Source organism: Gobio gobio, assembly GCF_949357685.1.
Source record: "Gobio gobio genome assembly, chromosome: 2".
NCBI lineage: Eukaryota > Metazoa > Chordata > Actinopteri > Cypriniformes > Gobionidae > Gobio > Gobio gobio.
In genome coordinates this window covers 52,955,518-52,979,403 of record NC_137098.1, presented here as the reverse complement: position 1 = coordinate 52,979,403, position 23,886 = coordinate 52,955,518, and the positions used below count along the sequence as shown (strand labels likewise).

The 23,886-nt window shown below is 36.9% G+C and overlaps 3 protein-coding genes across 5 annotated transcripts in view; 1 reads left to right on the top strand and 2 right to left on the bottom strand.

The window, feature by feature from the left end:
- svep1 (sushi, von Willebrand factor type A, EGF and pentraxin domain containing 1) overlaps nt 1–10,433 on the top strand; it is an 84,382-nt gene extending 73,949 nt beyond the window's left edge. For 2 of the 3 annotated variants that reach the window (XM_079810840.1, XM_079810839.1), the window contains exons 39-49: nt 2–230; nt 338–493; nt 758–821; nt 1,011–1,184; nt 1,328–1,504; nt 2,123–2,317; nt 3,844–4,014; nt 5,179–5,274; nt 5,710–5,805; nt 9,145–9,238; nt 10,047–10,433. In XM_079810840.1, the coding sequence (XP_079666966.1) occupies nt 2–230; nt 338–493; nt 758–821; nt 1,011–1,184; nt 1,328–1,504; nt 2,123–2,317; nt 3,844–4,014; nt 5,179–5,274; nt 5,710–5,805; nt 9,145–9,238; nt 10,047–10,077 (1,483 nt within the window). In that variant the 3' untranslated portion in view covers nt 10,078–10,433. The remainder of the gene's footprint in view (nt 1; nt 231–337; nt 494–757; nt 822–1,010; nt 1,185–1,327; nt 1,505–2,122; nt 2,318–3,843; nt 4,015–5,178; nt 5,275–5,709; nt 5,806–9,144; nt 9,239–10,046) is intronic. The other variant, XM_079810841.1, reaches the window with a different exon arrangement.
- Nucleotides 10,434–10,497: 64 nt separating this feature from the next.
- txnb (thioredoxin b) lies at nt 10,498–17,265 on the bottom strand. Its single transcript, XM_079810843.1, has 5 exons — nt 17,172–17,265; nt 12,462–12,566; nt 11,860–11,925; nt 10,951–11,016; nt 10,498–10,851 (listed from the first exon to the last, which is right to left on the bottom strand). Exons 1-5 carry the CDS (start codon nt 17,193–17,195, stop codon nt 10,789–10,791), a joined length of 324 nt encoding a protein of 107 aa, XP_079666969.1. The 5' UTR covers nt 17,196–17,265; the 3' UTR covers nt 10,498–10,788.
- Nucleotides 17,266–18,428: 1,163 nt separating this feature from the next.
- ptgr1.2 (prostaglandin reductase 1, tandem duplicate 2) lies at nt 18,429–22,747 on the bottom strand. Its single transcript, XM_079845242.1, has 8 exons — nt 22,465–22,747; nt 22,337–22,382; nt 22,163–22,222; nt 21,513–21,695; nt 20,233–20,506; nt 19,997–20,102; nt 19,155–19,273; nt 18,429–18,769 (listed from the first exon to the last, which is right to left on the bottom strand). The coding sequence occupies exons 1-8, from the start codon at nt 22,568–22,570 to the stop codon at nt 18,659–18,661; spliced, it is 1,005 nt and encodes a 334-aa protein (XP_079701368.1). The 5' UTR covers nt 22,571–22,747; the 3' UTR covers nt 18,429–18,658.
- Nucleotides 22,748–23,886: the final 1,139 nt, after the last annotated feature.

Genomic DNA, 23,886 nt, shown 5'->3' with positions numbered 1-23,886 from the left:
GGTGTAAAGAAGGCTTTGAGTTATCAACAAAGACGGACTCAATTACCTGTGAAAGTGATGGCACCTGGTCCAAACACAGCATCAGATGTCGACTTTCACCCTGCAGGTTGCCTGCTAACCTCACCAATGTAGTTGTCACAGGCAAGCAGCTCACACCTGTAGGGGGCGCAGTCATAATCTCCTGTAGACCAGGGTACTATCTTGAGGGACCCGGATTATCTGAGTGTACAGTAAGTGTTATGCTGAGATCATCTTTCTGTGTAGACACTCCTTGGTGATTAAATGTGTCATTTTCTAATTAAGTCTAAATAAATTATTTTCCTTTTATTTCATCCAGGTCTCTGGCAAATGGTCACCATCTTTCTCTTCCAAGTCTTGTGTGCCTGTTATATGTGAGAAGCCTCTCCCCATTTTCAATGGTTTGGTTGAGGGCAAGAGCTACAAATATGGAGATCTGATTAGCTATACTTGTCTACCGGGATTTGAACTACAGGTACATATTTATTCATCCATCCATTTCTAAACTGCTTGACCTGTTTAGGGCCACAGGGTTACAGGAGCCTATCCCAGTGTCTCAGGCTGTAGACAGGGAAACACCCTGGAAAATAAGTCCAGTTAACAGGGATTAGTCCTTATATTATCTAATGCCATATTCCCCCCAAATCATTTCCCCAATAAATGTTTCTAATAGTGTGGTGAATAAGAGTTAGTAAGCCAGAAGCTGTATATATTTATATTCTTATTTCACATCATCCAGGGTGATTCTCCTCAGATATGTCAAGATGATAAATCCTGGAGTGGAACTCAGCCAGTGTGTGCTGGTAAGACTTTTTCAAACTGAAAAATAATCATTTTTAATCAGAATGTTTGTATTGTTTTGCATACATTTAATCAAATTAAGCACAAAAAGATTGATAAGTTTATGCTTAAGAAAAGAAGTAATGTGTAATATTGTTGTTGTTGTTGTTGTTGTTGTTATTACACATTCTCTAAACTCATCTTTTGTCTAGCTGTATCATGTGGTCCTCCACCGGTGGTTCCCCATGCAGTTACTTTGTCCAGTGGTCAGACATACCAGAGTATTGTGAGTTACATGTGCCATTCAGGGATGAGCTTGGTTGGTTCACAGAACCTCACTTGCCAAGCCGACGGAACATGGAGCTTACCTACACCAGCGTGTGAAGGTAAGAATTAGATAAACAGTCACTCTGTAGCTTTAAGAAACAATATAAGTTCAACATCTTTAAGTGTTTCTCTATCTAACCTTTTTTTCCATTCTTTCCTCTTCCTTTCTCTTTTTCACAAATGCACATACACAAACTATCAGTTTCAGGAGGCTGTGAGAAGATAACAGATTTGTTGAATGGAAAAGTGCACGAGCACAACCTGTCTAGCGGGCGTGCTCTTGAGTTTTACTGTGACAAAGGCTACACACTGCAAGGAGAGTCTCTCGTCATGTGTGTGGGAAACGGCTCCTGGAGTTCCCCCTTCCCTGCCTGCATACGTATGTCAAGCACTATAGTTTCAAATAATTTAAAAAAGCTTTCAGGATGAGGGACTTTTATTTTGAAAATTTAGCATTTTATTTATTAACCACTCACAACCCCATTTAACCAGGTGTTACGTGTGTCGTGAGAAGTTAACTAAAAGTCATTGTCATTCGTTTCTGCTCAAGCACACTTCCATTGTATGTAAATTAGGCTCATTATAGATTGTACCTTCCAGCAGTTGGCACTGTACCACTGCACGCTATCAGTAAGTGCAATTTATTTTTAGTGAATTCCCCTCTAAGGTCTGATTTAGGTGTTTGTTCATTTCTTTATTGGTGTTTTTAGTTCACACACATTTTTCATAAACAAACATTACTTTCTGTGTGCAAACTTCACAAGACTTTGTACAATATTGGGAAAGAAATTTCACAACCAAACCAGTAATTGCCTTCGTCAATGAAAGAATTGCAAAACACCTTATTATCCACCAAGAAACATACAAACTAAATGTACATTTCTAAGAAGTTAAGGCGTTACTTACTGCATTATAGGTCTGCTTTTTTTATTTATCAGCAAGGCTTTACAGTAATACATGACTCAAATCTTATCACCCATCCCCCCCGCTCCGACAGCCAAATCATGTCCCCCTCCTCCTGGCTGGACTGGAAACAAAGTCAACGTTACTCAGACGGTTTTCCTGGTAGGCCAATCGGTACCAGTCAGTTGTCCTAAAGGTCAACGGGTCAAAGGTTACCAGAGAAAAGGTATCACCACTTTAACTTGCAGGAGTGATCAGACCTGGACCCCCATCACTGCAGTGTGCGAGAGTGAGTACAAGCATTCATTATTTCCACCTTTACTGTATTTATTTGAATGACTAAAAATGTTAATGCCCAAAAGCATTTTGCACCAAATGTGAGGGGAGTCTATCCCCAGGCAGAGTCTCTTATATATTTTCCCAAGATCTTTGGGCCATATTTTAACACATATTTCAGCTTCTCTCTAGTGCACCTCACTACCCCATGATAAATCGGAACATGCACAGCACTAAAATTTCTAAACCACATACTGTGCACACAACTTGCATATTAACAAAATCTAGAGCAAATAGACTTCCTGATTTTACAAGCTGGAGATTAGTATGATGAACCCATCATACTGAACTGTCCCTAAGACCCTTCCTCTTCCTCTTCCACAGTTGCTTGTGGAGTAAGATTTGACCAATAACATTTGTTCCTCATTCAGGCTGCAGCATCACAATTAGTGCAAATTCATTTGTAATGTAATTGTGGAAAGTTTTATTAGACACACACATTGGGTGCAAATGCTAATGGTGTCGAAGACAAATGATCTGTTCCAAACCCTAGTGAGCTTCCTACAGAGGCAGCTCCCGAGACAAAAGCAGGTATCTTAATTATTCCTGAGATTCTTGTTTTGGCTCAGAATACGTTATAGTTAGTTCAGTGAAAAATAAATAAATCCAAGATGGCAGATGAGACGAGAGAAATGTTGATTCAAAATATACTGAATTAATCAACACTTTTCAGTATTGAGTGGAATATACGTAATTAAAAAGACATTTGTTTACCCAATATTTGTGTGTCTGTGTATTTTTATGATTATTCAAATGTTTTTCTATTAGCATACCCACATGCTAACATCAAACTCAATAGCTCACTAGGTTTTGGAACATGGCTTACGTGTCACATTCATTGTAAACTCTGCTTTTCTCATTGCATGGAATCTCTATCTGTCTGTGTTTTGTTGGAAACTTTCACCTCTATTTTCTTCGGTCCCCATTGCTTCTGCATGCTATCATACAAAAAATGCAAGCCTTTTCTCTCACAGTTAGTTAATGTTCCTTAGTTGTGTTGTATTATTTGTGATATTTTGATCATTGGGCAATTTGCATGCTAGCTCTGTAATATAACATGCATGTATGTGGTAGATTGTGTGCACATTTATAACTGGTTATTGCCTGAACAATATGTGTGTATATTCACTTTTCTCTCTGTGAGACACCTGTTGAATTTCACTCACTGCCTGTAGCCTTACTATTGTCAGATGTGAGAGGATACTATGATATCATCTCTTAAATGTGCATTTCTGGTGCACCATCTCCTGTTTTGTGGATTTGTTTGTATGTTCCCAACACTAATTAGTCTTCCTGTTACATGACAAATCATCAAATATTCTAAAATACATCTACTTAGAAAGATTGAAATGAGAGAGCTCGAAAAAGCAATTTTCTTAAGACCCAGAAAGCTCTCTTTAGTTCTTCAATGGACTGCTCAGCTTTGCTGAGAATCTTCCTTTCTAACCTACTGGTCCGGTCCATTTTAATCACACACAGGGGTGTCCTGCGGCCCACCACTGTACGTGACAAATGGGGTAGTCCGTGGGGCAGTGTTCCAGTTTGGAGATGTGGTGGTGTACTCATGTTACGCAGGCTACACTATGGAGGGTTCTAGCAGGAGTGTGTGCTTGGAGAATGGCATTTGGACCCCACCCCCTACCTGCAAAGGTAGCACAAGGACCTGCCATTAAATCCCACTTGGATTTCTTCCTTGAGCCTTTTTCTGCATCTTTGCAATATCCTGTGATTCCTTTTGACTGGTCTTACACATTTACACAAACACAAGCACTGGGCACTTTAGATTTCTTTACAGCTAATGACTATTAAGCAACACTGCTAGTCAATGGCTTGAGATTTACTAGCACTATTTGTGCATTTTTGGTATCTCACTAAACTTATTAAAAAAAGTTTCAAAGTTCCATTCCCTATCAGTACATTATTGCAAATATATGATATTTAACATGTCTGAGGGCGGTAAGATTTTTTATTTTTTTGAAAAAGATAACGCTCACCAAGGCTGCATTTTATTTGATCAAAATACAGTAAAAACAGTAATATTTTAAATATTGTTACAATTTAACCTGTTACTCCAGTCTTCAGTGTCACGTGATCCTTCAGAAATCAATCTAATATGCTGATTTGGTGCTCAAGAAACTTTTATTATTATCACCAATGTTGAAAATGGTTGAACTGCTTAGTCATTTTTTTGTCAGGATTCATTAATGAAGAGAGAGAAAAAAAACTTTTTTTAAACGTTTAACACCTTCCGATATAGTATTACCTCAAGCTCCTTACAAAATATTATTTTATAATAATTTTATTTGTCATTAAGTTCTGGTACTTGACATACTGTTCCTGTGTGTCATAGATGTTACTTTATTTTAGCATAGCAAGAATGCCATATTGACAAATACAGGGCCAGAATTTATTTTATAATAGCCATTGAACAACAGCGTTGTCTCACAGAGATTATACAGATGGGCTTTAGTATGGATGTCACTCTTTTCAACAAGGCATGAATGATTCAGTGTATATAGAGCTTTAATTTTTGGCATGTTGGATGTTTTAACCTTGTACTTTACAATGTAGGCCCTTTTGAGCCTCTCTTTTGGTCTTGGAGTCTTTGGGTCGGTTGCTTTTGGTGCTTGCAGAAATTAAAAAGATCAGTGCAATTTCACACCGGTCTGAACATCTAACATATACTTCTTTGAATGATGCATGTCTTTCCGTAGTGTTTTGGAATTCTTTAGGTGAGTGGCATTGTGTACAGTTTCTGCTTTTTTGTGATTGTTTCAGTTTCATCACTTTACCGATCATTTTGTGTTTGTGCAGCTGTGTGTTGGCTTCAGTGTCAGAATGGAGGTGTGTGCCAAAGACCCAACACTTGCTCCTGTCCAGAGGGATGGATGGGCCGATTTTGCGAGGAGCGTAAGTACACACACAAACATGCACAATAGCAACAACAGCATACACAAACAGAGATTATTAATATTTCTACATAACAGCAGTCCATTCCTTTGGCAACATTTCATGGAAAAATAACATTGTGCATTACAACAGCTTCTTAAAAAGTATTGCTAATTAACAGTCATCCCACAAACCAAGCTGCATTTCTCTCTATGGTTCACTCCTTTATCAGAACTGTTGAGTGTGGTGGTGTGAATGTCTGTACATGTGTGAATATATGGGAAGTAGAAAGTGAGGTTAAAGAGAGGTTAAAAACAACATTTTGTCTCATACTGAAGTTGAAAGTTTGGTTTCAAAAAGATCAGAGCTAATTCTGATTATTCCTGTCTCTTCAACCCAAATGTCACACAATTTCATACTGCATGTGCCTTTTTTTTCCCTTCTTTTTTTTTGCAGCGATCTGTATCCTACCGTGTCTCAATGGAGGACGCTGTGCCGCTCCATACCAGTGTGAATGTCCAGCAGGATGGACGGGCACTCGCTGCCACAATGGTAAGAGTGTGTGTTTGTGTGTGATGACTCAAATTAACTAATATTCTCGACAACCATCATTATTACATAAAGAATGATTAATAGCAGAACTAGTTGACTAGTCAATGCAACCTCTGACGACTTCTTTCTTCATTTCGTCAGAGTCGTCTTCTTTCTTCAAAAGAAACTCTTTTACGACTAATACCTTTACATTTAATCATTTACAGACACTTTCATCCAAAGCGACTTACAAATGAGGAGAACAATAGAAGCAATCAAACAATAATATCTACAAAACTTCAGTCCTGACAAGTTGAGACAAATTAAACAATTAGTGATAACCTCACAGCATTTAATTACAGCCAATTAATGAAGTCTAGAGAACATCTGCCATTTACCTCAAGCTATCTGTGATCTTACATGTTAGCATAAGTCTTAGTTCAACTGTAAAATTTGCTATTTGGGAAAATATATCTCGCTGTTAACTAAAGACATTATGATAAACCAATTAAATTAAATTTAAGAGTTTAAATGTAGGGTGGAGTGATTACAGTGATTATAGACAGAAGGTCCTCATGGTGGGATGGGGCCGTGGCTCATTCTCCTGGGCTCATCCTGTGTCATGCTCATGTTGTTGCCAGGCAACACATGTGACAACAGGCCACTGATAGTGATATCCAGCACATCTCAGGAGCTCAAGCAGTAAAACAAAACACAATTATTGAAAACGCATAGGGGCAGTTGACATGACATGTCGAGCAGTGAAAGTAGTGTGATTATGCACAACTTTGTCTAAATTTATTTTAAACAGCAATTATTATAGTTCTAGTTTTATGAACTTACATTAATTGAGAGACTTCATTGAATATTTATATTTTTAATAATGTCACACCACATGACTATTTAAGTGAACTGCAAAAATCGAATCTAAAAAACTGACCAGCATCGAGATTCATGCTCACATTAATGTCACAAATGTAAATTCATATTAATTCATGCTTATTTGTAACGTATAACAATTAAGTTAAATGTATAATTTTACATATTTAAACAGATTTTATTTGTCACCGAACTTTGAGCGGTCTAATTGCTGAAACTGCTTCTTTTCTCAAGACTGAACGTTTTTATTTATCATATTGATGTGTATTGATGCATTTTCTTTTACAATACCGTCTCCATAATGAATGACTTATAAAGGATAGGAATTCATTTACAATTCCACACACGTTATATTTTAACACACACATTATATTTCATTTGCCAATGAAACTTTATTAGATTTATTGAGAACACCACCAGAAGAACTGTAATTCTGTGCATTTGATGGCTTTAAAAGCGCCAGTACCTAGACAAATAAACCTACTTGCTGAGTTGTTGAAATGCATTAAAGCAAATTTGATGATTTTGCAGACTCACACACTATATGTACAGTATATCACACTCAAATGAATTTACTTTCACTGTTGTTAGTTGCACTCAAATCATCCTTGTTCACATTACTTAAAAAACTCATGTAACTAAATTTACTTAGATATACTGAGTTGTTTCTACTAAAAATGAGTATTGTCAGCTTTACTTAATACGTTTTTGTTCAGTCAACTTAACATTGCTGAGTGAAACGAACAAACTGGGCAGTGGATCTGTAGTTCCCAGCATGCTTTGCAAGGGACTGCATTAGGAGAGTAAATTTAGGGATTAAAGTGTTATTTTATGTTTTTCAGTAAAGGCAAGGCAAGGCAAGGCAAGTTTATTTGTATAGCACATTTCATACACAGTGGCAATTCAAAGTGCTTTACACAGAAATGAAGTTAAAATAGTTATAAGTGAATAAAATAAAAATATATATAGTATAATAGGAATTAAAAGGAAATGAAAATGATGAAATCCCCTATCTGGGGTGGAAGAAAATGGAGAGTCAGGTTTACTTTAAAAATATTTGTCAGGTAAATGTGCGTTTAGACAGTACCCTTACAGACAAATCTTCTTGGCCTAACTTGAGGGCGTTCTCTATAGATCTAAACGAGTCTTCCTCGCACCGGAGGGAGTACTCAAAAAATATTTGTCAGGTAACTGTGCATTTAAACATTACCCTTCCAGACAAATCTTCCTGGACAGGAACACCAGGGCTATCTCTACTTTGTTCGACCGTCAGAGCGGGAAAGATGTTGTTAGTTTATGTTAGTGTTAAGTGCAGTTATGTTGGACATTTAGAGGAGTTATTGTAATTTTGTGGTTACTATTATGCAGAAGAGCAGGTCCTGTGTTTAGGCTGTGGGCACTCATATACATACATTTATTGGATGGAATTCCTGTTCTCAATTAAGTTATTTTAGCATTTTGTTTCTAAAAATATGCCTGTTGTTATTTAATAGTTTCCACTTACACTTGTAGAATAAGTAGTTAATTTAATAAGGTAAATTAAATCAATAAATGTGTTCACCTAACATAAAAAACTTTTATAAATGTAACATAATATTATTAGGTGAACTGCACATATAAATATTATGTGACATTGACAAATTCAAATGGTTTGTATTTACTCAAATACATTTTGTCAGCTTTACTTGACTTTCTTTTGTTCATAAAACTAAATTGTTATTTGTAAAAATTACTCAATATAGTTGTGTGGAACCACTTGACGCTGCTTTTTTAAGTAAATTCAACAAATAATTTTTTGAGTGCACCTGATTTGAGGTTTTAATTAGTGCTGGGCAATCAATTAATCATGATTAATCGCATCCAAAATAAAAGTTTGTATTTACATAATATAAGTGTGTGTACTGTGTATAATTGTTTTATTTATATAAAAATACACACACATGCATGTATAAATTATAATATAAATATTTTATATATAAAAATAACATATTTTTCTTAAATATATACATGCATGTGTGTGTATTTATATATACATAATAATAATAATACACAGTACACACATATACTATGTAAACACAAACTTTTATTTTGGATGCGATTAATCACGATTCGTTTTAATGATTACTTGCTGGTTCACATTCTGTGGTTTCTGGTCTGTCACTTTGTGTTTTATCTGTCTCAACCAGTGTTGATTTATGAGGTGGATGGATGCCTCTTAAATTACATGGAAAGTCCCCTTTGAAGAACCTTCCTGGTTGTATGCGTTAATACAAGAAAAAAAGAAAAATTCTTAGAAAGAATGCCAAAGTGCAACACCATGATAAATATAGAAGACAAGTTTATACAAGTTCTTTAAAGCCTCAAAATAGATTTTTTTTAACTGCAGTACTTGTTGTAGCAACACATTTATAAAGGATAAATATATGCACTTGATTAGTGGTGAATTATTGGTTAATGAGAGTATTTTGTCTGTGTTCTTAGCGGTGTGTTCCATGCCTTGTTTGAATGGAGGAAGGTGTATCCGACCCAACAGGTGTCATTGCAGTCAAGGATGGGGAGGATATGACTGCTCTAGGTAGGCCAAACATAAATAATATGTGACGTATTTACACTAACACAACACATGCACATTGCATAGAAAATGTTTATATTTAATGACCTTTTGACACATTGTAATGTAATGTAGCCCACGTATTTCCTGTACAAGTAACACTGAAGCACTCATCTGGGAGATTCCCGTTGATTGTGAAAGACAAGTAAAGAAAGGAATGGGGAAATGTAGATAAGAACCAGTTTTTCTGAACTCTACTTTGTTTGTCAGTATGTTAATTTATGCCTCTGACACACCTAGTTTCATGATAGTGTATCTCTTACAATAAACGTACATTTCCGAGGGCACTGCAGTTGGCTTCAATCCAATCATTGAGTTGGCAGAGGGATAGGAAATGGAGACTGCTGCCATTTCTTTTGCGATTTATTCTTTTAAGTAATTTTCTCCTTTCCGTTCTTTATTTCACTGATTCAGTGCCAATGTCAAGATTTTATTGAGCAAGTACAGCCTCTCACTAGAGTACTATTGATCTGACGGTGTTTCCAGCCAACCGGCTTGATATCTGCATCCCTCAGCTAATTAGATGCTGCAGTCGTCATTGCTGGTTAGAGTGATTTCTAATTAGATTTACGTGACAGTTGGTAAATCTAAGAAACAACCGAGCTTTAAAGCCATTTTCAAGGTCCATCTGTCTGACATCTGTCTCAAGCAAATATTGTTTACCCGTGTTTGAGGAAAGTATCATAAATGTTTGAATTATTGATCATATTTAGGTCAAAAAGGGTTTTAACGTTCTTCAGCTGATCTTTTATTATATATTATTGTCTTTCAGAAAAAGAAAATCTGCATACTTTCATTTTTAATGTGCCACGCTACAAGAGTTCGAGTCTGAATGTGTTTGGAACAAGATGGCTTTATGTCAGAAAATTGTACGCAACACATTTTCTCTTTCCCTCCGAAAGTCCTAAGTGGTTTTGTAAATTAAAGCTGTATTTTTTCATGTAGAAAATGAAACAGTATTAAATATATGCTGCTGCTATATACATGAACTTGTATGATGTGTAAAAATGTTGATGTGATTGTCCAATGTACATGTATATAAACTATTCTTTTCATGTTTTTATTAAAACAGAAAACACAACTATATGAAAACCAACTGTAATTCTCATTCCCGCAGTTAATGATGAAGAATTCTCAATTAAACTTTCGGTTTGTTTTACTTGCCTGTCTCGTATGACTAAAACATTTGACTTGATATATTGATACACCCAGCACAACACAAGAACATTGTAAAAGTCAACTTTTCATTTATTTTTATTGTTTTAAATTCATACAAAGCCAAAATAAAATACATTAGAGACAGCCATTGAAGAAGGCCAAAATATTTAACAAAAGTCTTTCAGGAAAGTATTACCATAGTTTCTGTATATAAAATAAAATAAAACAATATAAAAGTAGCTGTCATTGAATTAGATGATGACAATTATGCTTTTGTACTTGATTTACATTTCTGAAATCAAGATCAGAAAACCTATTTAGCTACAAATGGTTGTTTTGTGTGTTTTTGCGTTCCTTCATTTAAGTATATTGATCTTCTCTTCCAGCTTAGATTGGTTTGATCCAGAAAATTCATCAATCTGCAAAACAATCGTTGAATCTCAGTTAGGGGGAACAAACAGGTTAAACTGCCAAAATCAGCTTATAAAAACAGAAAACCTCCTGGAATTATGTTTTACCTTCTTTCCATTCTTGTAGAAATGGAATGTTGGCATGCATTTAATGTCACAGAAAGTGGCCACATCCTAGAATAGAGAAAGAGGGAGAGGAGGTCAGGTTTGAATAGGTTTATTCAGTCTGCCGTTTGATGATAAACATCTTTTCATTTTGCTTTGCAAGTCTGAGCACTTTTGCAAGAGATCTGTAGGGCTGAAATTACATCCATGGCAAGATAGCCGTCCTTTCATTGCTTAAGAAAATGCTTTGTTTCATATTCAAATCATCTTAATTGATATTTCCACCAATCACAAAAAGGATTGTGCGATGTGTGGCTTGTTATCAGAATCTTTAAACGCTCTGCTTGCCATCTGTACCTTGCGATTTAAATGTCAGTCAGAAAGCATGACATTTTAACAAATCGCAAGCATGTATAAAGAATTCAGCTTTCAAACACACACGCATCTTGTAATCTGCTTTGCAACACAACATTGTAATAATGGCTAGTGTTTGTAACCATAACAACATGAGCAACCATCAGAATTGTCCCATTCTGGCAGTGTCTCAATCTACCTCTGATAAAACTGAATGACAGCCAATATCCTTTCTCAGCGCTATCCTGTGAATCAAATAACACACTATCAGCAAGTTGATCTGGAAACGGCAACCAGCTGACGGGTGTGCTGGGACCTTCTAATGTGTTTGGGTCCTTTACAAAAGGTTAGGCTGTATGCTAGCATCCAAATAAATGTATACTACACCAGATATCCTTGTCTACTTGAGGGATATGGCAAGGCCAATATTCAAATGAACGTAACACAGTACAACCCAGATGGTGAATCTATGTAAAAGGGTGTTTTGCTCATTTGCCTCAATAGTCTGTAGACTTTTGAGTGTATTCATCAGAGAAAAAAAGACACCTGGTGACTAACCTGTGCATCATCCACATCCACCTTTAGAAACACCACATGTTTGTTCTCTTCTTTTTCAGACAGCGCCTGTGGAGGAAAAAAAGAGGCGGTAGTAAAAAGCAAACCACAAAGCACTTCCTTTGAGCTTTAAAATTTCGCTCCTTCCGTTTCATCTGTGAAATTTGCATATGCTTTCTTTTATTTCCTAAACAGGTACAAATTCATGTGAATTGAATTAAAGTTAAAAAAAGTAAACAGCCGGTTAATGTTTTTATGTCCTTTGCCCATGCGGCTGAGGTTATTTTTTTCTTGTGGTTGGTTCTCGAGTACACCAAAATCTCAAAAAATCTATGTATTGTCGGAACTTTTAAGGCTCTTTTTGTCTTTTATCCCTCTCTTCTCCCTTTATTAGGACTGCCTCTCATTTGCATAATGTGAATGATTCATGCTTTAATTCTTAAGGAAGCTTCCCCAACTGTTGCCCCGACAACAAAGCACAACAACAGAGCCACTCCCGATGCTTCCGGAGGCCTCTGTAGAATAAACATTAGAATCACGACAACTCCAGATGTCACTCTGAATCTCGGATGTGGTGACATATTCAGTGGTGTATGAACGCTCACTTTAAAGAATGGAGCGATGTTCTGGCAGGGCCCACACCATGTGGCTGTGAAGTCCACCACCACCAAGTTGTTCCCGGCATTTTTCAGAGCATTGTCGAAGGCAGGCTGCAAAAAAGAGAGCGGAAGGAAAAGTTCATTTATTTTCTAAACTAACATGACACATTCCTTCCTGCTGAGGTTCATTGAAATGGACGATGAGTCATGATGCTGTGGATTAAGCAGTGTTAGAGATTTTCACATATTTACAAAAAAAGAACCATTTACGGCCTATGAGGTAGCCTACCAGGAAGCATACTCAGGAAGGGGTGACACTGTTTTCGGTTCGGTTTCTATATGAGATACTGGGGAAAAACAGTTCCTGTCCTTTTCAGGGAAATTACCACTGTATGGTAAATTAATATTTAATTGAACATTTTGATGATGCAACATTTCATCAAGATCATTTCATACATGTATGTGTAGGCCTGCATCATAGAGCAATTTAAAGTAAATCATGTTTGAGTTGGATTTTTAATGAACCAGTTGATAACTGGTCTGGATGATTCGTTTCCGAATCTGACTGAGTCGATGCAAGTTTTTATCCCAGTTATGGAGTCAACCTGACTCGCAACTCGCTGAACAGAAAACCCGACTTGTGTTCGCAATGAGTTTGTCACATTGGATAAATGCAATGCATTTTATTAAAATAAGGTAATTGCTTTTTTATTGTTTAGTGTAAATTATACATCGATTGAAGCATGGCTGAAATAAACAAAATAAAAGTTTTTTATAATAAATAAATGTCCTATCTGAAGAAAATCGAACGTTTTAGAGGACTTGCGCTCAAGTCCTACTGGGAAATTCGTCTTTACGACGTTATCACTGCTATCGGAATTATTGTAAATACTGGTGCGCTCAAGTCCTCCTGGGATGTTCGTATTTACCATAGACAGTAAAAGTAGACAGTAAAAGTGTTTACGCGGTGAGAAGTCGTGTTTAACAGACAAAAAAACTCACACACACACACAAAAACACACAAAAACTAGCTTTTGGAATGGCACGCGTTCATTTGTGTGGGCGTGTGTTGTTGTGTGTATAAGTGTGTGTGTGTGTGAGTTTTTTTGTCTGTTTTGCACTCGTGATGTTTTAGAGATTCACCCCTTCACTGTTGAGTCCTTTTTTTCTGCATCCTGGCTGATTTGTAGATTGTATGCACAAAAAAAACTAATATTTTTGCCAATTTCCCATTCATTTCCTATGGGGGTCATTTTTGACCCAAAGGTCCTTTTTTTTTTTTAACGACCACTTAGACTTTTCAAATCCTGTCCCCAATTTTTTTGGGTGTTCTTATACCAAGTACCAATAAAGTCACCAAGGTTCGGACCATTCCGATGAAGCTACGATTTTTGTTTTTATATATATAAAACGCAAGATCCACTATAGTGGTAAAAATGTGCTATTGCGTGATAAAAATGCTCAATGTGTCCACCGGATGGCACCGATCTCATTTAAAAAAATTGCTTTCATGAGGCCTTGGCTTGACTCTAAAATGAAATACAGCTTTAATAAAAAATTTAAGATGTATTTTAATTTATGTATATATACAGTTATTATTATATTCAATGGGAAAAAATGGGTCATAATTATTGCATAAATATTAATTATAAATCATAAAATGATCTCAAAACACCAAAAGAGAAAAGAAAAAATATTATTGAACAAAAATATATTTCATTGATTTTACTCAAATCTTTTTTATCTTAATCCCGCCCTCCGGGTCATTTTTGACCAGAAGGTCCTGAGTGTGACCCATAAATTAAGTACCCCAGAGGGTTAATTAACTACACAAAAGTAAATTGTTTTTAACTGTAATGTTTTTAACTCTTCTTCTAGAAAATGAACAAATAATGTGCATTGTGTGTTTTGCTTTTTTTGTGTTTTAATTAATTTAGGAAGACACTGTAAACATCATATTGTTATATTACAATGCTATCACATTTTGTGCAGGCAATTTGCTTATTTTGTTATAAATAAAAAAAGCCTGACAATGTCACTTCTAAATGCCTATTGTGGTATTCCGCCACGTTTCTTCCCACTGGTATTTCCGACTTGTGATGGCATTCTTGTGCGTTCAACTTGTAAATGCGATCTTTCCGGTGTTCTGTCGATTTGTCCTACCTTGTCAGATTTTGCTAGCCTGGATGCCAGCCGAACTTAGCCCCGCCCACAACATTTTTACTCTGGCAGTTCGGTCTGGAATTGATCGGTAGAGAAGTAATTATGCCCGAACAGAAACTGTTCGGACCAATGAAATTGTCAGGGCGGGCTTTAGACGATGATGGACAGATGATAAACAGTAACGTAATCATCCACGTCATCAAAAGCCGCTTGGGTTGAATTTGTTCTAATCCTAAACGGAGAACTTGTTCGTATATGCATTCACCTTTACTATTTCTCTCAGAAATGATGATCGTGTTGGTAAGTACTCTGTGTATCCTTAAATTATTTTTTTATAACACCGGCAAAGATCGTTTACACTCATCTTTTTCTTCTAACGTAAGGCTACTTATTCCAGCGTGCGTGCAGCAGGGTTGCCAAGTTTTTACAACAAAACCTGCCCAATTGCTAACGTTCCTCAAAACTAGCCAAAGACAAGCCCAATAGCTTTCCAGGGGGGGTTCTCCGGGGAAAAAAGGCATTTGGGGTGTAAAATATGTGTTATTTTGGCAGGGCTGGCAGCTAAAAATCGCATTCCTGGGTCTGTATATCACATAATTGGGGTCGCTTCAACCCGCGGACATGGCAACACAGTGCAGTTGAGTTCTGTTGACATTTGACAACTAACGTTGTGCGTCGCTCCGTTGCTCTGATTGGTTGTAGGTCTATTCAATTGAGGTCTTTCCTGGTTCGGTTGAAACACGCTCCATAATCACAGCCCAACGGAGCTAGCCTGGCGTGGCCATACTCAATTCTAGTCAGAATATGAGTCTGGTACCGCTCCATTGAGTTTTGATTATGGGGCGTGTTTCAACCGAGCCAGGAAAGACCTCAATTGGATAGACCCACAACCAATCAGAGCAACGGAGCGACGCATAACGTTAGTTGTCAAATGTCAACAGAACTCAACTGCACTGTGTTGCCAAGTCCGTGTTTTTCTCCATGTCCGCGGGTTGAAGCGACCCCAATTATGTGATTATATAAACCCAGGAATGCGAATTTTAACAGGCAACCTTGCCAAAATAACATATTTTGCCAACCAAACGCCATTTTTTTCCCGGAGAACCCCCCGGAAAGTTATTGTTTTGGGCTATAGTTTTGAGTAGCAATTGTGCGCGACATTGCAAAAACACTTGGCAACCCTGTCTGCACGCACGCTGGATTAAGTAACGTTACAAGAAAAAGATGAGTGTAAACGATCTTTGCCAGTAATAAAATAATTTAAGGATACACAGAGTACTTACCAACACGATCATCGTTTCTGAGAGAAATAGTGAAGGTGAATGCATATACGAACAAGTTCTCCGTTTAGGATAAGAGCAAATTTAACCCAAGAGCCTTCGATGACGTGGATGATTACGTTACTGTTGATCATCTGTCCATCATCGTCTAAAGCCCGCCCTGACAATTTCATTGGTCCGAACAGTTTCTGTTCGGGCATAATTACTCCTCTATGGAGCGAGTCCAGACCGAATTGCCAGAGCAAAAAATTTTGTGGGCGGGGCTAAATTCGGCTGGCATCCAGGCTACAACGGAGCAGTATCAGACTCATATTCTGACTAGAATTGAGTATGACGACGTCAGGCTAAGATTTTGCTACCTCCCATTAAAACAGTAGGTAGGTAGCACAATTCGACAGCAAAAAATGCTGCCTATCAGATTGTGCTACCAGCATCATATTCATCTGATTTGAGGCTTTATTAATATCCATACCTACCCCTACACTGAACCTACCCTTAAAACTATCTAAATATTTTAAATAAATAAATATTAAATATGGATGTAAAATGCTACCTATCAGATTGTGCTACAAGAATCATATTAATGTGATTTGCTTTATTAATATCCACTATCCCTACCCTAAACCTACACTTAAAATGTAAATATAAAAATAAAAAATATTGATGTGGGCATGCGCAGTAAGCCTTGGTAGGACAATCTGACGGGTAGGATGAAATGTCAGGACACCGGCACACAACAGAAGACAAATGAAAATAAAAGAGACTACACCATGACGTAATTAAGTGACGACAAAAAGAACCGCTGAATAGATCTTTGAGTTGAACTCTTTGAACCAACCGGTTTGCTTAAATGAGTGAGATCTCCCATGACAACTGTTTACACACGCCGCCCGGCCAGCACGATCTCACTGATAAACACTAATTAAATCAGAAGTTTTAACTGAAAACAAATGCACTTCTCGTTTCCTTACTTTCCATTATTGCACTCTGCCTTGTGGTTCTGTAGAAAACAAAACATGTTATTGTGTGTCCCACCCATATAACTATCTGTTCCGCAAGCACCTTTTCGTTAAAAATGTCATGCGCTCGTCTGTTTTTTTTATAGATAAATACGTATAAATGTCTCTATATTATTTAAAAAAAAAAAATTATTAATAACTTATTCGACTGTATTTTATTCATAGACATCAGCAGTTAAACACAATTACATTATTTATAAATAATTACAGCCAAAGTTAAGGAAGCAGCTAAAACACTGGTATTATGTTCCTACCTTATCCTCAATTATGACAACCATTTTGATGTCTGTCTTCTAATGGGCCGCTGTATGTTCTGAAAGCTCCTGCTTCATTGACAGCACGCGTCATAAGCGCCGTATAAAAACACCGTCACGTGACCCCGCCCTCCATGAAGACCACGAACCAATCATGGAATTATGAGGTCCTACATCCACGCCTACCGCTACACACTACAAACATATAATCAGCTGAAATAGATTCAGTAAATGCGATATATGTGTAGGTTTTGCGCCGTTTGTGACATAAATATGTTAATCACCTCTATAACGAGTACATTTGTTTGTTTTTTTCTTAAAAGAGAATCACTGTTCCCGGTTTTGTTCCGAGCAAGTCAGAATGACTTGACAGATTCCGGGATTCTGTACGTGCTATGACGTCACCGAGAGTGGTGGGCTGCTAAACAGTATAAAAACTGAACAGTCAATACCTTTCACAACAAGTTTTAGGCCTCTAAACTATACTATCACAGAAGAAAGCATCATATGAAGACAGCTGGCATGTTCCTAAAACTATTTAATCGGCATGAGCAAAAACAGATCAGTCATGGGGGTAGGCTATATTAATATTAAGTCATTTTGATTTTTTTTTTTGTCACACTTCCCTTATTTCATTTAACAGAATCACTGTGACTATGTGTAGGCCAACCCTCAAATCTTCTGCTTCTGTATAACCTATTAATAAGCTGAACCTTAAGACAACATGTGCTTTATCTTGAAAGCAATGAGTAATGAGTAACAGTAGCCTATTTAACTTAGATCCAGTCCTTTATAAAATATTCATTGAATTCATGTCCTGTTGATGTTAAACTATGTCCTTTAGTGGCTGTAATATGCAATCAGCTTATATTAAAGTACTTTACTTTTCTGTGGGGAAAAAGGTAGCTTTTAATGTATGTTATTTTGCACCAGAACCATCAGTCCAATGCAAGACACTTTTGGATGTTTCTAATAATGAGCAAACATGTTTTAATTTGTACTGATTCCGTAAATCACTAAATGTTTCATAACCAAGTCAACATGCAGTTTGGGGTTGAGCCTCAACAATTGGAACATGTAAATGTATTGTCAAACTTGTCTGGTTTAGTTATAACTAACTGAACCATATCCAAAATATCTGTATGTTGGCGCCGTGACCTTACAGTTGACATGTTTTGAATTGTTTTGAATCTGGCTTGCGTCATTTCCTCCAGAAATAATGAACATTATTAATCAGTATTTGAAGACATTAAATCTGAGGCTTTACATGGCTTTATTTGTAAACATATTGCAGTTGCAGGTAGTTAATATAATGACACTTGTTGTAACATCATTTCTAGGCCTACTACAAAAAGCACTTAGTGGACAAGTAATCGGTTTAGGCTAATTTGGTTTCCTGGACCTTTTAGACACAGGTTAGGTTTTCAAGTTATATAAATGTGTCACACTTTTGTGTACTAGGCTATTTGCTCATTTCTAAGCATGCTTCAGACTTTAACAATAGCCTTCCCAAGTCCATCGCCTTTCAGCATCTTCATGAAGGCAGTCGGCATGTTCTCAAAGCCAACAGTGACCACTTCTTTCGTCTTCAGCTTGCCCTGCAAAGAAACAGTTGAATGTGTCTATTCATACCAATTAACTTTCAGGTCATGAGCTACACTGTAAACAAGAAATCCGTAAAATAACGGAAAAAGTAGCTACTGCCAGCTCATTACCTGGACATTGTCCAGTAATTTTATGGACATTTCTGTTAACCCTAACATAGAACGCAATAAAGTTCAACATTCTAAATACAGGTAAAACACCTGTAAAAAATAAATATGGAAAATTCTGTTAAATTAATACAGTACATTGTTCCCTATTTTACGGATTGTTTTTAGAGTGTATAATAAGTATAATGAGCAAATACTTTCATTATATTTTGTTGTTTTAAAGCAGAAAAAGATAAATATGTAAAGCATTTTTTGAAAGCATTCGGTTTACCTCTTTCATCCATTTAAGCATTCTCATGACAGATTCTTCATCTTTGTGTCTCCAACTTCTCCCCATAAAGCCTTCTATTTTCAGTTGCCTTGTAATTATTTCATGGTGGGGATAAGGACCTATGAGAGAGAAATTCAATAGGCAATTCTAATGTTGCACTGCATACTGCATTTTTCATATTCTCTACTGTCCTCTAGTGGTTGTAATGTGTAACATTTTAATAGCATTATTTTTTTCCTAGTTTGTCTTATTCTAATATCAAAATGTGATATTGCACACTATCATAGTTTTGGTACATGCAAAAAAAAAAAAAAGATTTGCCTTTGATGTAAATATGCATGTAAGTGTCTGTTGAAGTACGAAATGTAAGGAGCCCCTTAAGGCACGGTGATAAAAATAAGAATTAAAAAAAAGATGTTAGGAAAAAATATTTTCGCCTGCAAAACATTCGCGGTGTCTCGTAAAAATATTGCCTTCCCCCGAGAAAATTTGCCTATATGGGCAAATTCCAATCGGAAGTGTGCATCCCTATGCCCAACTCACTCCGAAGAGCAGAGCTCTTGAAGTGGGGACTCTGGAGGGAGCAGCGCACTTGTGTGTCATTATGAAGTCGTTTGGAACGCACTTGACCACGTAATTTCCTCATTAGCTTCACATGGGATGTTACCACTGCAAAGCTAGGCAGGCATTAAACATAGCCTAAAGCATATTCTTATGCAACTTTTAAACTTAATATGAAATGTAATACAACAAAACTAAACCAAAAAACTTGCATTATTCGGTTTATATGTTAACTTCATCACCATGTCCCTTTGGTTGCTCCGTAAAAAAACTACACTTACACATCTGAGGTGCTGTGTCATTGTATGTGGCTATTGCACCGCAGACAGCGATACGACCACCTGGCTTCATGTTTTTCAGTGCTGCGGTAAAGAAGGGCCCTCCAACCTGGAGAATATCAAAATATTGACCTTCATTTAAAATGTGACCAATTTTATCTGAGAGCCTATAGGCTACAATCTTAAGAATACTTGTAGCAGATCGAATGTTAAACAAAAATACATATGATGTTACATACATTCTCAAAGTAGCAGTCATATCCTTCAGGTGAAGCGTTCTTCAGTGCTTCCTCGAGTGAGGGGACAGTCTTGTAGTTGAAGGCCTGGTCAAAGCCCAGCTCCTTCAGGTACGCCACCTTGTCATCACCTCCTGCGGATCCCACCACCTTGCAGCCATTGATCTTGCAGATTTGACCCACCATTGCACCGACAGCACCTGCTGCTGCACTCACAAGAACTGTCTCGCCAGGCTGTATCTTACACACCTCTTCCAGGCCATAAAGAGCAGTTAAACTAGAGGATAAAGGGGATGGGATTTAGACAAACAACTGATATTTTAATTAAAATAACGAAATAATTGCCTAATGATTCTGAATGAAGTGTTGGTTTTGTGTGCTTACTACTATTGAGAATCAAAGCATTAAAGGGATAGTTCACCCAAAAACGAAAATTTGATGTTTTTCTGCTTACCCCTAAGGCATCCAAGGTGTAGGTGTCTTCGTTTCTTCAGTAGAACACAAATTAAGATTTTAACTCCAACCGTTGCTGTGTGTCACTCATATAATGCTTGTCAATGAAGTCTAATTCTATTAGAGTAAAAAAAACATGGACTGGCAACTTCAAATTAAACCCTGCGGCTCGTGATGACACATTGATGTCTTAAGACACAAAACGATCGGTTTCTGAGAGAAACCGAACGATATTTATGCAATTAATTTCACCTCATATCAGACGAACGCTTCAGCTCTCTAGACTGCCATCACTTCCCGTGAGTGAGGTCAAAATTCCGGCCGGGTCATAGATATGTATACGTAGATTCCTCATTCGAGCGATCCACGTATATATGTATATATCTATGACCCGGCCGGAATATTGACCTCACTCACGGGAAGTGATGGCAGTCTGGAGAGCTTAAGACATTCGTCTGATATGAGGTGAAATTAATTGCATAAATACCGTTCGGTTTCGTGTCTTAAGACATCAATGTGTCGTCACGAGCCGCAGGGTTTAATTTGAAGTTGTCTGTCCATGTTTTTTTTACTCTAATAGAATTAGACCCCATTGACAAGCATTATATGAGTGACACACAGCAACGGTTGGAGTAAAAAATCTTCATTTGTGTTCTACTGAAGAAACGAAGACACCTACATCTTGGATGCCTTAGGGGTAAGCAGAAAAACATCAAATTTTCGTTTTTGGGTGAACTATCCCTTTAAAAAGAGAGCGTGATCATGAAAGCTTTTTTTTCCCTTTCAGTCTATATGTGTCACTGCCTTCATTTAAGTCGTGATTAAATTACCCAGGCATCCCTAAGGAACCGAGGGCCAGGGACATTGGAATGTCACTGGGCCATTCGGATACAATCCGGGTCAAGATGGGCCCGGCTGGACCATTCGCTTTGGTTACAGTGTGTGTCCTCCACCCACAATCAGCAACCACGTTACATCCCTCAGGAAATGCTGGGTCCTTGCTCTTCAGTACCCTGCCAATCAAACAATGAGTTAACATACTTTTTTTTTGATAATATGATTTGTTTTTGTTCGTGAACAGACCTATTTCCTCACTTGAATGCTTTATGGTTTAACTTACAGTATAGCAGTATAGCCTAAAATATTTCTATGTAAGCTGGGAGTTGCTCAAGATGTTTTTCCACTCATCTAAGTAGATTTGTCTTTATCAGTTGATGCAACTGAAACCACATTGATGAGTGGCTGAACAGCTTGAGCAAACGATTCAGATGACTAGACATTTTCTGAACAATATTATGATACATTATTCAACATTTTACGACCAAAGTGTTCTTTCCCTTTTCACCAATGAACATGCTTTATTTTCTGTTAACATTCTGTATAACTGGACTAAATCTACTGTATATCACTAACAAAAAAGTGTAAATAAAATGTAACAATACATTGCAATACAAATGGTAATATTCATTGTTTTCCTTACTTTGCCAGCTGAGTTCCATACTGTACATCCCCTTCTTTTAGCCACATTTTACTCAGAGATCTACAGAAACAGCAGGAGACATTTAGAAATATGGGCTATTATAGATGCACATATAATTATAGCTAATTAAATAAAGAGATGTTATATGTTTTAATAAGAAAGACTATAAACTACCTCATATATGGATCAACACTGAAATAAATCGCCTCCACAAGCACGTCTAAAACAAAAGCAATTATGATACATCAGTGAGACATAGCACATGCAGGTAGAAAAAAGACAAACATATGAATTATCTATACCTCCGTCTTGAAGCTCTGGCAGAACAACTTCTCTCAGTTCAAAGTTACTTTCCTTAGGAAAGCCCTCAAAGTGTTTTTTGAGGATCCACGTCTTGGCTTTAACCATGATTGTATGTCAAAAGCTGCACAGGCAAGTTGTCCTAAGAGAGAACAGTGCCTGCTTTTATAGTAGTGATGACAATTAACATGCTTACATAACAAAACATCTCTGACATTAATAAATTGACATGACGCTGCTAATTCTTGTAACCCCTGATACAGATATTAATGGGTGAGGTACTGTATGTCTCACCTGAGTATGGCAAATATTGTTTATGGGCGTGCAATATTTAAATAGTTTTATCTGCATTAAATATTAATAATGCAACATTTTTGTCCTTAACATTAAACAATTATAAACAATATTGCAAGAGAAAGGTTATTACCCCAGGTACCCCAGCACTCCACATTTTGGATCCAATTAGGTGTGTTAGATAAAGGAAAGATGTCCTGTGCATGTCATAAAACATGTAGAGCTGAGGGGCCTCAATTCCAAGGGGGCCTTATGCAGATTTATTCTTGGTGTTAAATGTTCCAACTTCCAGGAGGATTGTAGTAAATTTAATTAAACAGACATTCAAACATTATGAATATTACTGAGTGTGTGGTAAACTTCAATGTTGTTGGTTTGTGGATTAAAAGTGGTTTAATTTTCTGATTTGTTATCAGAAATATCAGAATACAAAATTGAATGCACAGTCAGCATGACTTTGAAATGACTATGACTGATAACTATGACTCTGCATACTATATAACAAAGAGGCATTGTCCAAACTATGAGTCTTGAAGCCTGAATCAAATTAATGTTGTTATTCCATATATACCATTAAAATTAAGTCTGTCATTCGAACATTTATTTAAATGCATTCTTAATCAACACACAGTCATGCAACACAAAAGCTACTACAATTTTTTCATGGATGAAAAACATGAATCTTTCCTATCTTTGCCCCACCCAGGAGACGCTCCTCCTGACCTCCTTCATGAATATTTACTATGAACTACCATTCTTTCATAAAAAGCCACAAGATGTCAGTGTTCACTGAAGTATTAAAGGAGACATACACATGTGTGTCATCCCCACCCAACACCAACGAACCCAACCCAACCCTAATTCGTAATTAATATAAAAACAGAGGATCTAGATTGGAAGTTAAAAAATAGCTTCTAATCTAGATCCTCTGTTTTTATATCAAAATAACTTTCTTAGAAAACTTGTCTTTTTAGAAACTTCCTTTAGAAACCTCTAAAGAGTTTGTTGCATCTGTCTCTTACTCTCATACTGCTGTGGAAACCTCGACCCTTATAAACAGTTAAAAGGGAAGCCTAATAAAATTCTAAAGATAATGGTTAGTTGGACATATAAATCTCAGTCAGTCCTTT

Excerpts from the sequence above, each read along its gene's own strand:
- txnb (XM_079810843.1), bottom strand. The coding sequence starts at position 17,195 with ATGGTTGTCATAATTGAGGATAAG. Across the intron at positions 12,567-17,171 it reads TTGTCATAATTGAGGATAAG|CCTGCCTTCGACAATGCTCT; the intron begins GTAGGAACATAA and ends TCTTTTTTGCAG. Across the intron at positions 11,926-12,461 it reads ACATCGCTCCATTCTTTAAA|GCGCTGTCTGAAAAAGAAGA; the intron begins GTGAGCGTTCAT and ends TTTCCTCCACAG.
- ptgr1.2 (XM_079845242.1), bottom strand. The coding sequence starts at position 22,570 with ATGGTTAAAGCCAAGACGTGGATCCTCAAAAAACACTTTGAGGGCTTT. Across the intron at positions 22,223-22,336 it reads AGTGTTGATCCATATATGAG|ATCTCTGAGTAAAATGTGGC; the intron begins GTAGTTTATAGT and ends CTGTTTCTGTAG. Across the intron at positions 19,274-19,996 it reads TGACACAGCACCTCAGATGT|GTCCTTATCCCCACCATGAA; the intron begins GTAAGTGTAGTT and ends TCTCTCTCATAG.